This window comes from Bombina bombina, chromosome 9 (assembly GCF_027579735.1).
Source record: "Bombina bombina isolate aBomBom1 chromosome 9, aBomBom1.pri, whole genome shotgun sequence".
Taxonomy (NCBI): Eukaryota; Metazoa; Chordata; class Amphibia; order Anura; family Bombinatoridae; genus Bombina; species Bombina bombina.
The window spans coordinates 2,263,698-2,278,317 of NC_069507.1; the positions used below are offsets into that span (position 1 = coordinate 2,263,698).

General features: G+C 43.6%; 1 protein-coding gene across 1 annotated transcript in view; it reads left to right on the forward strand.

Annotated features, from left to right (window-relative positions):
* LOC128639724 (probable E3 ubiquitin-protein ligase HERC4) overlaps nucleotides 1-14,620 on the forward strand; it is a 346,975-nt gene that overhangs the window by 56,054 nt on the left and 276,301 nt on the right. Inside the window, exon 3 of the mRNA XM_053691838.1 lies at nucleotides 3,040-3,199. Within this exon, the coding sequence (XP_053547813.1) occupies nucleotides 3,040-3,199 (160 nt within the window). The remainder of the gene's footprint in view (nucleotides 1-3,039; nucleotides 3,200-14,620) is intronic.

A 14,620-nucleotide genomic window follows, 5' to 3' on the forward strand; every position in this document is an offset into this window, starting at 1 on the left:
CTTTTCTTCGTCCAACCTGGACTGTGATTTCAACAGATGCGAGTCTTTCAGGTTGGGGAGCTGTCTGGGGATCTCTGACAGCACAGGGGGTTTGGAAATCTCAAGAGGCGAGATTACCAATCAATATTTTGGAACTCCGTGCGATTTTCAGAGCTCTTCAGTTCTGGCCTCTTCTGAAGAGAGAATCGTTTATTTGTTTTCATACAGACAATGTCACAACCATGGCGTATGTCAATCATCAAGGTGGGACTCACAGTCCTCAGGCTATGATAGAAGTATCTCGGATACTTGCATGGGCGGAATCCAGCTCCTGTCTAATCTCTGCGGTTCATATCCCAGGTATAGACAATTGGGAAGCGGATTATCTCAGTCGCCAGACTTTACATCCGGGAGAATGGTCTCTTCACCCAGATGTGTTTCTTCAGATTGTTCAGATATGGGGGCTTCCAGAAATAGATCTGATGGCTTCTCGTCTGAACAGGAAACTTCCCAGGTATCTGTCCAGATCCAGGGATCCTCAGGCGGAAGCAGTGGATGTGTTGTCACTTCCTTGGAATTATCAACCTGCTTATATCTTTCCGCCTCTGGTTCTTCTTCCAAGAGTGATTTCCGAAATCATAATGGAACGTTCGTTTGTACTGCTGGTGGCTCCAGCATGGCCACACAGGTTTTGGTATGCGGATCTTGTTCGGATGTCCAGTTGCCAAACTTGGCCACTTCCGTTAAGGTCAGACCTTCTATCTCAAGGTCCGTTTTTCCATCAGGATCTCAAATCATTAAATTTGAAGGTATGGAGATTGAACGCTTAGTGCTTAGTCATAGAGGTTTCTCTGACTCGGTGATCAATACTATGTTGCAGGCTCGTAAATCTGTGTCTAGAAAGATTTATTACCGAGTTTGGAAGACTTAAATTTCATGGTGTTCCTCTCATAAGTTCTCTTGGCATTCTTTTAGAATTCCTAGAATTTTACAGTTTCTTCAGGATGGTTTGGATTAGGGTTTGTCTGCAAGTTCCTTGAAAGGACAAATCTCTGCGCGTTCTGTTTCACAGAAAAATTGCTAATCTTCCTGACATTCGTTGTTTTGTACAGGCTTTGGTTTGTATCAAGCCTGTCATTAAGTCAATCTCTCCTCCTTGGAGTCTTAATTTGGTTTTGAGAGCTTTACAGGCTCCTCCGTTTGAGCCTATGCATTCTCTGGATATTAAGTCATTTTTTTTGGAAAGTATTGTTTCTTTTGGCTATCTCTTCTGCTAGAAGAGTTTCTGAATTATCTGCTCTTTCTTTTGAGTCTCCTTTTCTGATTTTTCATCAGGATAAGGCGGTTTTGCGGACTTCATTTAAATTTTTACCTAAGGTTGTGAATTCCAACAACATTAGTAGAGAAATTGTTGTCCCTTCATTGTGTCCTAATCCTAAGAATTCTTTGGAAAAATCTTTGCATTCTTTGGATGTGGTAAGAGCTTTGAAATATTATGTTGAAGCTACTAAAGATTTCAGAAAGACTTCTAGTCTATTTGTTATCTTTTCTGGTCCTAAGAAAGGTCAGAAAGCTTCTGCTATTTCTTTGGCTTCTTGGTTAAAACTTTTGATTCATCAAGCTTATGTAGAGTCGGGTAAATCCCTGCCTCAGAGGATTACGGCTCATTCTACTAGGTCAGTTTCTACCTCCTGGGCTTTTAAGAATGAAGCTTCTGTTGATCAGATTGGTAAATTCTACCATTTTGATGTTTTTTCTTCTTCAGAAGCAGTTTTTGGTAGAAAAGTTCTTCAGGCAGCGGTTTCAGTTTGATTCTCCTGCTTATAATTTCAGTTTTTTTCATTATAAGATTAAAACTTTTTGATTTGGGTTGTGGATTCTTTTTTCAGCGGAATTAGCCGTCTTTATTTTTATCCCTCCCTCTCTAGTGACTCTTGCGTGGAGTTCCACATCTTGGGTATTTGCTATCCCATACGTCACTAGCTCATGGACTCTTGCCAATTACATGAAAGAAAACATAATTTATCTAAGAACTTACCTGATAAATTCATTTCTTTCATATTAGCAAGAGTCCATGAGGCCCGCCCTTTTTGTGGTGGTTATGATTTATTTGTATAAAGCACAATTATTCCAATTCCTTGTTGATGCTTTTGCTCCTTTCTTATCACCCCACTTCTTGGCTATTAGTTAAACTGAATTGTTGGTGTGGTGGGGGTGTATTTATAGGCATTTTGAGGTTTAGGAAACTTTGCCCCTCCTGGTAGGATTGTATATCCCATACGTCACTAGCTCATGGACTCTTGCCAATATGAAAGAAATGAATTTATCAGGTAAGTTCTTACATAAATTATGTTATGTGTTTTTATAGGGGTATTATGTATGCTGTGACTGGGGCTGAACTGAGACCTTTTTATCTTGTAAGCACTATGAGCGTGTATAAAACATATATATGTGTTTATAGGGGTATTATGTATGCTGGGGCTGAAGTGAGACCATTATCTTGTAAGCACTGAGCATGTATAAAACATATATGTGTGTTTATAGGGGTATTATGTATGCTGGGGCTGAACTGAGAGCTTTTTTATCTTGTAAGCACTATGAGCGTGTATAAAACATATATATGTGTTTATAGGGGTATTATGTATGCTGGGGCTGAACTGAGAGCTTTTTTATCTTGTAAGCACTATGAGCGTGTATAAAAAATATATATGTGTTTATAGGGGTATTTATATATGCTGTGACTGGCGCTGAATTTAGACCTTTTTATCTTGTAAGCACTAGGAGCAGGTATAAAACATATATATGGTTTTTATAGGGCTATTATGTATGCTGTGACTGGGGCTGAACTGAGACCTTTTTATCTTGTAAGCACTGAGCATGTATAAAACATATATGTGTGTGTATAGGGGTATTATGTATGCTGTGACTGGGGCTGAACTTGACACACTCCCAAATGAGCATTAAATTATTTTTTATAATACAAGTTTCTTGTAACTTTCTCTAACAAATGCGTTTTTAAGTAATTCACTGTAATGTTTTTCTCTCTCTCTCTGTTTATAGTGCAGGTTGGGGCCTTGGATGCACAAAATATTGTTGCTGTTTCATGTGGTGACTCCCACACTTTGGCACTGAATGACAAAGGACAAGTGTATTCATGGGGTCTTGCTGCAGACGGACAGATAGGTGTTTCTGGAGTAGAGGAATTTATCAGGGTGCCAAGGTTAGATGCTTCAAATGCTGTTTTTTGCTTATTTGTAAGCGTTGTTCACTGTAACTACTGTAAACTACTGATTGACTAATATGTTTGTGTTTAAACAATTATGGGTAAGCTTTCTGCTTTTAAGTCTCCCACAAATTATCAATGTCTTAAGATAATGTGTGTATGTGATGTAACGCACATACTACATAGGTCAATACACTGTTAGTCTGCTCTAGCATTATAACACATATACATTTTTTGAGAGAGCGCCACCTAGTGCTGAACAAAATTTATAACACTACAATATTACAATAATAGTGTGGATGATAATTTAATTTTTTAAAAGTATATATAAGACGTCAATTCACAGAGATGCAGCCCAAAAATAGAGTGTGTATGCTACCTGACAATGGAAGATGCAAGCACAGTTACAGTGAAGATAAAAACAGCAAGCACTTGCCTGACCAGACTATGGTCTTCAGCAGGTGTATAAGGTGGGACCCTGAAATGCGTAATGTGTGACAAGCAGAGAGAACCACTCTGTGTCCCTCTCTGCATCAGGTTGCGGTATGTTGGTGGTGTGGGAGATGGGTGGGGCGGGACCACTACACTGCAGAAAAGGATTTCCACATGGAGAGGAAGGGAGGGATCCACACCCTATAGAAAATGTGTTGGGAGAGGGGGATCCCTACAAAGCGATCGCTCGGAGGTGGGGAGGATGAAGTGTAGCTGCTATACTACAGAAAAATGTTTTTTATAATAAATAAAAAAAGGTACAATTTTATATGAATTGGGCACTGCAGACAGCTGCCAGTACCTAAGATAGCGGATACTAGTTGGAGAGAGGAGGGTTAGCAAGCTATTTGAGGGGATCAGGGACGTGGGAGGGTAAGGGGGGAATCCTACACTGCAGAAAAAAGTAAAACAATCATTTTCTTTTTAAAGACACAATGAGTCCATAGATTTCATCCTTACTTGTGGGATTACGTCTCCTGGTCAGCAGGAGGAGGCAAAGAGCACCACAGCAGAGCTGTTATATAGCACTTCCCTTCCCTTCCCTCCCACTCCAGTCATTCTCTTTGCCTACGTTAGTGATAGGAGATGGCAAAGGGAGGTGTTTAGTTTTTGATACTTCAATCAAGAGTTTATTATTTTTAAAGTGGTGCCAGAGTGTGCTGCTTTGTTCTAGGGTGTAGCCATATTCCATATCAGTCTCTACAGTAGAGCTTTTGGTGGATTTAGAGCAATGGGAACTGGTGGGACATAATTCTCACTGTGCCTCCCATATTGTTATGCTGCCCTTCTCATGATGGCCTAAGCAATATCTAACTCAGGCCCTATCTGTTTCCACAGGGCTATGGGAGGGAGAGGACCTCCTAAACCTGTTGGAGCTGTCTTGCTGTCAGACAGCTTTAAGGTAAGTGCACTTCTTGTTATTCTGTGGTTTTACATTGGACTCAGAGAGGACTCTACACTTGTACAGTAGTTAAATTTGCTAGGAATATAGACTCTTCATGTATGGAAGGGGTTTCCTATGATGGCAGCATATGTACAGGCACTGAATGGGGCTAAGACGCTGGGCTTATCGGTCATTTTGTTTATTAAATTATCCGGTAAGGGCTGTGTACAGGTTAACGCCCACGATGGGTGGGGCTACTATTCGCACGCTTTACTTATCTAGAGACGCTGCGCAGTTTGTTTAGGCATCAGTTCCGGAGTTCCGGTTTTGTAAGGCGACATCTCTGCTACTTGGTCTTGCAGGACATCGGGCATTGCGTTAGAACTGCATGGTTAGAAAAGCAAGCGGTTGTTAGCGCTCTGAAGCCTGACCTGAGACATTGCTGGGAGCGGTCTGGAGACTTGGCGGCAGGTAGGCGCCTCAGCTTAGCTGTTGAGGCGGAGTGGTGTCTGAATGTGGGGCAAAAAGTTTTTTTTAACTGCTTTACATTTTTTGCTCAGCACAGAAACATTGTTGCATTTACTACTTAAAGGCCAGTTTCTATTTTTTATTTCATTTTCTTGCCTGTTCTGTATCATGGATTTAGAAAATGTTACTTGTGCAATGTGTTTGGATACCAATGTGGAACCTCCAGTTCCTTTTTGTCCCTCATGTGTTGAGAGGGCTCTAAGCTTTAAAGAAAAAAAAAATCATGATAACAAAAATTGTCAAAGGCGGATGCTTCTCAGGAATCTAACGATGAGATCCAGGGTATGCCGCAGCTTTCTCCCCAAACGTCCCAACCTTTAACGCCCGCTAAAACAGTGCCCTTTACTTCTCAAGTTTCTGCTGCAGTTACTTTAAAATACATAGCTGCAGTTATGTCTTCTATACTTTCTGATGCATTATCTGCCTTTCCTATACTTCAAGGCAAACGTAAGAGGAAGGGCAACTATGTGGTCAATTAAGTTTCTGATGCTATGGTGGCAATCTCGGACGTACCCTCCCAGGGATCTGAGATGGAGGGTATGGAGGTTCTATCAGAAGGTGAAATTTCTGCCTCAGGGAGTTCCTTACCTTTGACTGATTCAGAAGTTGTTTCTTTCAGGTTTAAACTAGAACACCTCCACCTGTTACTCAGAGAGGTTTTAGTGACTTTGGACGACTGTGATTCCATGGTAGTGGTCATTCCTGAGAAATCGAGTAAGTTAGACAGATACTTCGAGGTTCCTTCATACTCAGATGTTTTTCCAGTTCCCAAGCGAACTTCGTAGATTATTTCTAAGGAATGGGAGAGATCAGGTATTTCCTTCTCTCCTTCTCCTATTTTCAAGAAAATGTTCCCTATAGCTGACGCTGTCAGGGAAACTTGGCAAACGGTTCCTAAGGTGGAGGGGGCTATTTCCACCTTGGCCAAACGAACTACTATTCCTATTGAGGATAGTTGTGCCTTCAAGGACCCCATGGATAAGAAGTTGGAGGGTCTACTAAAAAAGATCTATGTTCACCAGGGTCTGCTATTGCAACCAGCCGCGTGCATTTCTATGGTCACCAGTGCGGCAGCCTATTGGTTTGATGCTCTTGCAGAATCTCTTAAGACTGAGACTTCTTTAGAGGAAATCCAGGACCGGATTGAATCTCTGAAATTAGCAAACTCTTTCATAACAGATGCTTCTCTGCAAATTACTAAATTGGCAGCTAAAAGTTCAGGGTTTTCTATCCTAGCCCGCAGAGCCTTATGGTTGAAGCCTTGGTCTGCGGATGTATCATCCAAATCTAAGCTCCTAGCTATTCCTTACAAGGGAAAGCTCTTGTTTGGGCCTGGATTGAAGGAAATTCTGACATCACGGGAGGCAAGGGTCATCTCCTTCCTCAAGATAAAAGAAACCAGCAGAAAGGACGACAGAGTAATTTTCGTTCCTTTTGAAATTTCTAGGGAAATTCCTCCTCTTCTTCCTCTAAACAGGAAGGAAACTATTCGCAATCCAAGTGAACTTGGAGACCCAACCACTCTTGGAACAAAGGTAAACAATCCAAGAAACCTGTCGCTGATTCCAAGTCAGCATGAAGGGTTTGCCCCCGATCCGGGACCAGATCTGGTAGGGGGCAGACTTTCCTTCTTCATTCAGACTTGGGTACGGGATGTTCAGGGTCCCTGGGCTATAGAGATAGTATCTCAGGGATACAAACTGGAGTTCAGAAATTATCCTCCCCGAGGAAGATTTCTTCTTTCAAGATTATCTGCAGACCAGATAAAAAAGAGAGGCGTTCTTACGTTGTGTAAGAGACCTCTCCTCCATGGGAGTAATTTGTCCCGTTCCTGTACAGGAACACGAGCAGGGATTTTATTCAAATCTGTTTGTAGTTCCCAAAAAGGAGGGAACTTTCAGACCTATCCTAGACCTCAAGAGTCTAAACCAGTTTCTCAGAGTTCCATCATTCAAGATGGAAACTATTTGTTCCGTTCTTCCATTGATCCAGGAGGGTCAATTTATGACAGTGATTTTAAAGGACGCGTATCTTCATGTTCCTATCCACAGAGATCATCACAAGTTTCTAAGGTTTGTCTTTCTGGACGAACACTTTCAGTTCGTGGCTCTTCAGTTTGGTCTGGCCACGGCACCCAGAATTTTCACAAAGGTTCTGGGGTCTCTGCTGACGGTTCTAAGACCGCGAGGCATTGCGGTGGCGCCTTATCTGGGCGATTATTCTTATCCAGGCGTCATCTTGTCAACAAGCAAGGTCCCATAACGACATTGTGCTATCCTTCCTGAGAACTCATGGGTGGAAGGTAAATCTGGAAAAGAGTTCTTTAATCCCGAAAACAAGGGTGACTTTCTTGGCAACTCTAATCAATTCTTTATCTATGAGAATTTTTCTGACAGAGGTCAGGAAATCAAAGATTCTGGTTACATGTCGAGCCCTTCAGTCCACTCGTCAGCCATCAGTGGCTCAGTGCATGGAGGTAATCAGATTGATGGTGGCGGCAATGGACATCATACCGTTTGCTCGGTTTCACCTCAGGCCTCTGCAGTTAAACATGCTCAGGCAGTGGAATGGGGATTATTTAGATTTGTCTTCTCGAATAACCCTGAACAGGAGACGAGGGACTCTCTTCAATGGTGGTTGTCTCTGGATCATCTTTCCCAGGGGACATGCTTTAGCAGACCTTCATGGGTGATTGTGACAACGGACGCAAGCCTTTTAGGATTGGGAGCAGTCTGGGGCTCTCTAAAGGCTCAAGGAGTATGGACTCAGGCAGAGTCTCTTCTTCCTATCAACATCCTAGAGCTAAGGGCGATTTTTCAATGCTCTTCGGGCCTTGCCTCAGTTGGCTTCGGCTCAGTTCATCAGATTCCAGACGGACAACATAACGACAGTGGCTTACATCAATCATCAGGGAGGAACGAGGAGTTCCTTAGCGATGACCGAGGGAGCCAAGATAATCCGGTGGGCGGAGGCCCATTCTTGCCATCTATCAGCGATCCACATCCCAGGGGGGAAAACTGGGAGGCGGATTTTCTGAGCAGTCAGACTTTTCTTCCGTGGGAGTGGGAACTCCATCCGGAAGTGTTTTCCAATCTGATTCTCAAGTGGGGTCGGCCGGAGTTAGATCTCATGGCATCTCGTCAGAATGCCAAGCTCTTCCCGAGATACGGGTCTAGGTCCAGGGACCCCCAGGCAGAAATGATAGATGCTTTGGCAGTTCCTTGGTCCTTCAGCCTAGCATATCTATTCCCTCCGTTTGCTCTCCTTCCTCAGGTTATTGCTCAAATCAAACAGGAGAAGGCATCAGTGATCCTCATAGCTACTGCGTGGCCCCGCAGGCTTTGGTATGCCGATCTGGTGGACATGTCATCCCTGCCACCTTGGAAACTTCCGTTGAGGAAGGGCCTTCTCATTCAAGGACCCTTCCTTCATCCAAATCTAGTTTCTCTGCTGCTGACTGCTTGGAGATTGAATGCTTGATTCTATCCAACGGGGTTTCTCTGACTCGGTCATAGAAACCTTAATTCAGACGCGTAGCCTGTAACTAGGAAGATTTACCATAAGATATGGCGTAAATATCTTTATTGGTCTGAATCCAAGGGTTACTCATGGAGTAGGTTTAGGATTCCCAGGATTTTGTCTTTTCTCCAACATTGGTGTGTCCGGTCCACGGCGTCATCCATAATTTGTGGGAATATTCTCTTCCCCAACAGGAAATGGCAAAGAGCACAGCAAAAGCTGTCCATATAGTCCCTCCTAGGCTCCGCCCACCCCAGTCATTCTCTTTGCCGCTGAACAAGCAGCATCTCCACGGAGATGGTGAAGAGTATGTGGTGTTTAGTTGTAGTTTTTTATTCTACTATCAAGAGTTTGTTATTTTAAAATAGTGCTGGTATGTACTATTTACTCTGAAACAGAAAAAGATGAAGAGTTCTGTTTGTGAGAGGAATATCATTTTAGCAGCAGTAACTAAAATCGTTTGCTGTTTCCACATAGGACTGTTGAGATGAGAGAACTTCAGTTGGGGGAAACAGTTGGCAGACTTTTCTGCTTAAGGTATGACTAGCCATATTTCTAACAAGACTGAGTAATGCTGGAAGGCTGTCATTTTCCCCATCATGGGGACCGGTAAGCCATTTTCTTAGTCTCAAACAGAATAAAGGGCTTAATATGGGCTATAAAACTGGTAGACACTTTTATGGGCTAGATCGATTGCTTTATTTGGGCATTTTATACAGCTTGATGTTGAAATTCACACTTTATAACTTTGGGGAACGTTTTTTTACGTCAGGCACTGGTTAGACACCTTCCCAGTCAGGAAGGGCCTTCTATGTAGTAGGCAGAGCCTCATTTTCGCGCCATTACTGCGCAGTTACTTTTGAGAGCTGGACATGCAGCTGCATGTGTGTGGGTCTGGAAGTAGTTGAAAAGGTTCCTAGAAGGCTTCATTTGGTATCGTATACCCCCCTGGGTTTGGTAAAGTCGCAGCAAAGGCTGTAACTGGGACTGTAGAGGGGTTAAAACTGTAAACGGCTCCGGTTTCGTCATTTTAAGGGTTAAAGGTCTGAAATTTGGGGTGCAATGCTTTGAATGCTTTAAGACACTGTGGTGAAAATTTGGTTAAAATTGAACAATTGCTTCATAGTTTTTCACATATTCAGTAAAAAAGTGTGCCCTGTTTAAAATTTAAAGAGACAGTAACGGTTTTGTTTTAAAACGGTTTTTGTATTTTATTGACAAGTTTAAGCCTGTTTAACATGTCTGTGCCTTCAGATAAACTATGTTCTGTATGTATGGAAGCCAATGTGTCTCCCCCTTCAAAATTGTGTGATAATTGTGCCATAGCGTCCAAACAAAGTAAGGACAGTATTGCCACAGATAGTAAAGTTGCCTAAGATGATTCATCAGATGAAGGGAGTAGACATAGTTCTACATCATCTCCTTCTGTGTCTACACCAGTTTTGCCCACGCAGGAGACCCCTAGTATTTCTAGCGCGCCAATGCTTGTTACTATGCAACAATTGACGGCAGTAATGGATAACTCCATAGCAAATATTTTATCCAAAATGCCTGCATTTCAGAGAGAGCGCGATTGCTCTGTTTTAAACACTGTAGAGCAGGAGGGCGCTGATGATAATTGCTCTGTCATACCCTCACACCAATCTGAAGGGGCCATGAGGGAGGTTTTGTCAGACGGGGAAATTTCTGATTCAGGTAGAATTTCTCAACAGGCAGAACCTGATGTTGTGACATTTAAATTTAAATTAGAGCATCTCCGTGCACTGCTTAAGGAGGTGCTATCTACTCTGGATGATTGTGACAACCTGGTCATTCCAGAAAAATTGTGCAAGATGGACAAGTTCCTAGAGGTTCCGGTGCACCCCGACGCTTTTCCTATACCCAAGCGGGTGGCGGACATAGTGAATAAGGAGTGGGAGAAGCCCGGCATACCTTTTGTCCCCCCTCCTATATTTAAGAAATTATTTCCTATGGTCGACCCCGGAAAGGACTTATGGCAGACAGTCCCTAAGGTCGAGGGGGCAGTTTCTACACTAGCTAAGCGCACTACTATTCCTATCGAGGATAATTGTGCTTTCAAAGATCCTATGGATAAAAAATTGGAGGGTTTGCTTAAAAAGATTTTTGTACAGCAAGGTTACCTCCTGCAACCTATTTCGTGCATTATTCCTGTCACTACAGCAGCGTGGTTCTGGTTCGAGGATCTAGAAAAGTCGCTCAGTAGAGAGACTCCGTATGAGGAGGTTATGGACAGAATTCACGCTCTTAAGTTGGCTAATTCCTTTATTTTAGATGCCGCTTTGCAGTTAGCTAGATTAGCGGCGAAAAATTCAGGGTTTGCAATTGTGGCGCGCAGAGCGCTCTGGCTAAAGTCTTGGTCAGCGGATGTATCTTCCAAGACAAAATTGCTTAATATCCCTTTCAAGGGTAAAACCCTTTTTGGGCCAGAATTGAAAGAGATTATCTCAGACATCAATGGGGGTAAGGGCCACGCCCTCCCACAAGATAGGCCTTTCGAGGCCAAGAATAAGTCTAATTTTCGTTCCTTTCGCAATTTCAGGAACGGACCGGCCTCCAACTCTGCAGCCTCTAGACAAGAGGGTAATGCTTCGCAAACCAAACCAGCTTGGAAACCGATGCAAGGCTGGAACAAGGGTAAGCAGGCCAAGAAGCCTGCTGCTGCTACCAAAACAGCATGAAGGAGTAGCCCCCCATCCGGGACCGGATCTAGTAGGGGGCAGACACTCTCTCTTCGCTCAGGCTTGGGCAAGAGATGTTCAGGATCCCTGGGCACTAGAAATAGTTTCTCAGGGTTATCTTCTGGCATTCAAGGAACTACCCCCAAGGGGAAGGTTCCACATGTCTCACTTATCTTCAAACCAAATAAAGAGACAGGCATTCTTACATTGTGTAGAAGACCTGTTAAAAATGGGAGTGATACACCCAGTTCCAACTGTGGAACAAGGAAGGGGGTTTTACTCAAATCTGTTTGTAGTTCCCAAAAAAGAGGGAACTTTCAGACCAATTCTGGATTTAAAGATTCTAAACAAATTTCTCAGAGTGCCATCGTTCAAAATGGAAACTATTCGAACGATTTTACCTTCAATCCAGGAGGGTCAATTTATGACTACCGTGGATCTAAAGGATGCGTATCTACATATTCCTATCCACAAAGATCATCATCAGTTCCTAAGATTCGCCTTTCTGGACAAACATTACCAGTTTGTGGCTCTCCCATTCGGGCTAGCCACTGCTCCAAGGATTTTCACAAAGGTGCTCGGGTCCCTTCTAGCGGTTCTAAGACCAAGGGGCATTGCAGTGGCACCTTACTTGGACGACATCCTAATTCAAGCGTCGTCTCTTTCAAAAGCAAAGGCTCACACAGACATTGTTCTAGCCTTTCTCAGATCTCACGGGTGGAAGGTGAACATAGAAAAGAGTTCCCTGTCTCCGTCGACAAGAGTCCCTTTCTTGGGGACAATAATAGATTCTTTAGAAATGAAGATTTTCCTGACAGATGTCAGAAAGTCAAAGCTTCTAAACGCTTGTCAAGTTCTTCACTCTGTTCTACGGCCTTCCATAGCTCAGTGCATGGAAGTAGTAGGGTTGATGGTTGCAGCAATGGACATAGTTCCTTTTGCGCAAATTCATCTAAGACCATTACAACTGTGCATGCTCAAACAGTGGAATGGGGACTATACAGACTTGTCTCCAGTGATTCAAGTAGATCAGAAGACCAGAGACTCACTCCGTTGGTGGCTAACCCAGGATCACCTGTCCCAGGAATGAGCTTCCGCAGACCAGAGTGGGTCATCGTCACGACCGACGCCAGTCTAGTGGGCTGGGGCACGGTCTGGGACTCCCTGAAAGCTCAGGGTCTATAGTCTCGGGAAGAGTCTCTTCTCCCGATAAACATTCTGGAACTGAGAGCGATATTCAATACTCTCAGGGCTTGGCCTCAACTAGCAAAGGCCAGATTCATAAGATTCCAATCAGACAACATGACGACTGTTGCTTACATCAACCATCAGGGGGGAACAAGGAGTTCCCTGGCGATGGGAGAAGTGACCAAAATCATAAAATGGGCGGAGGATCACTCCAGCCACCTATCTGCGATCCACATCCCAGGAGTGGATGACTGGGAGGCGGATTATCCAAGTCGTCAGACATTCCATCCGGGGGAGTGGGAACTCCACCCGGAGATATTTGCCCAGTTGACTCAATTATGGGGCATTCCAGACATGGATCTGATGGCGTCTCGTCAGAACTTCAAGGTTCCTTGCTACGGGTCCAGATCCAGGGATCCCAAGGCGACTCTAGTAGATGCATTAGTAGCGCCTTGGGCCTTCAATCTAGCTTATGTGTTTCCACCGTTTCCTCTCATTCCCAGGCTGGTAGCCAGGATCAAACAGGAGAGGGCCTCGGTGATCTTGATAGCTCCTGCGTGGCCACGCAGGACTTGGTATGCAGACCTGGTGAATATGTCATCGGCTCCACCATGGAAGCTACCTTTGAGACAGGATCTTCTAGTACAGGGTCCTTTCGAACATCCAAATCTAGTTTCCCTCCAGCTGACGGTTTGGAAATTGAACGCTTGATTTTATCTAAGCGTGGATTTTCGGATTCTGTGATAGATACTCTGGTACAAGCCAGAAAACCTGTAACTAGAAAAATTTACCATAAAATATGGAAAAGATATATCTGTTGGTGTGAATCCAAGGGATTCTCATGGAGTAAGATCAAAATTCCTAGGATCCTTTCTTTACTTCAAGAAGGTTTGGATAAGGGATTATCAGCGAGTTCTCTAAAGGGACAGATTTCTGCTTTATCTGTCTTGTTACACAAACGACTGGCAGCTGTGCCAGATGTTCAAGCTTTTGTTCAGGCTTTGGTCAGGATCAAGCCTGTTTACAGACCTTTGACTCCTCCCTGGAGTCTGAACTTAGTTCTTTCAGTTCTTCAAGGGGTTCCGTTTGAACCTCTACATTCCATAGATATCAAGATGTTATCTTGGAAAGTTCTGTTTTTGGTTGCTATTTCTTCTGCTAGAAGAGTTTCTGAGTTATCTGCTCTGCAGTGTAATCCGCCCTATCTGGGGTTCCATTCAGATAAGGTTGTTTTGCGTACTAAACCTGGTTTCCTTCCAAAGGTTGTTTCCAACAAGAATATTAACCAGGAAATAGTTGTGCCTTCTTTATGGCCGAATCCAGTTTCAAAGAAGGAACGTTTGTTATACAATTTAGATGTAGTTTGTGCTTTAAAGTTCTATTTAGAAGCAACAAAGGATTTCAGACAAACGTCTTCTCTGTTTGTCGTTTATTCTGGCAAGAGGAGAGGTCAAAAAGCTACTGCTACCTCTCTTTCCTTTTGGCTGAAAAGCATCATCCGATTGGCTTATGAGACTGCCGGACGGCAGCCTCCCGAACGCATCACAGCTCACTCTACTAGGGCTGTGGCTTCCACATGGGCCTTCAAGAACGAGGCTTCTGTTGATCAGATATGTAAGGCAGCGACTTGGTCTTCCCTGCACACTTTTGCCAAATTCTACAAATTTGATACTTTTGCTTCTTCGGAGGCTATTTTTGGGAGAAAGGTTTTGCAAGCCGTGGTGCCTTCCGTTTAGGTAACCTGATTGGCTCCCTCCCTTCATCCGTGTCCTAAAGCTTTGGTATTGGTTCCCACAAGTTATGGATGAGGCCGTGGACCGGACACACCAATGTTGGAGAAAACAGAATTTATGCTTACCTGATAAATTACTTTCGCCAACGGTGTGTCCAGTCCACGGCCCGCCCTGGTTTTTTAATCAGGTTTGATGAATTTCTTTCTTTAACTACAGTCACCACGGCACCCTATGGTTTCTCCTGTTTTTCTCCTGTCCGTCGGTCGAATGACTGGGGTGGGCGGAGCCTAGGAAGGACTATATGGACAGCTTTTGCTGTGCTCTTTGTCATTTCCTGTTGGGGAAGAGAATATTCCCACAAGTTATGGATGGCGCC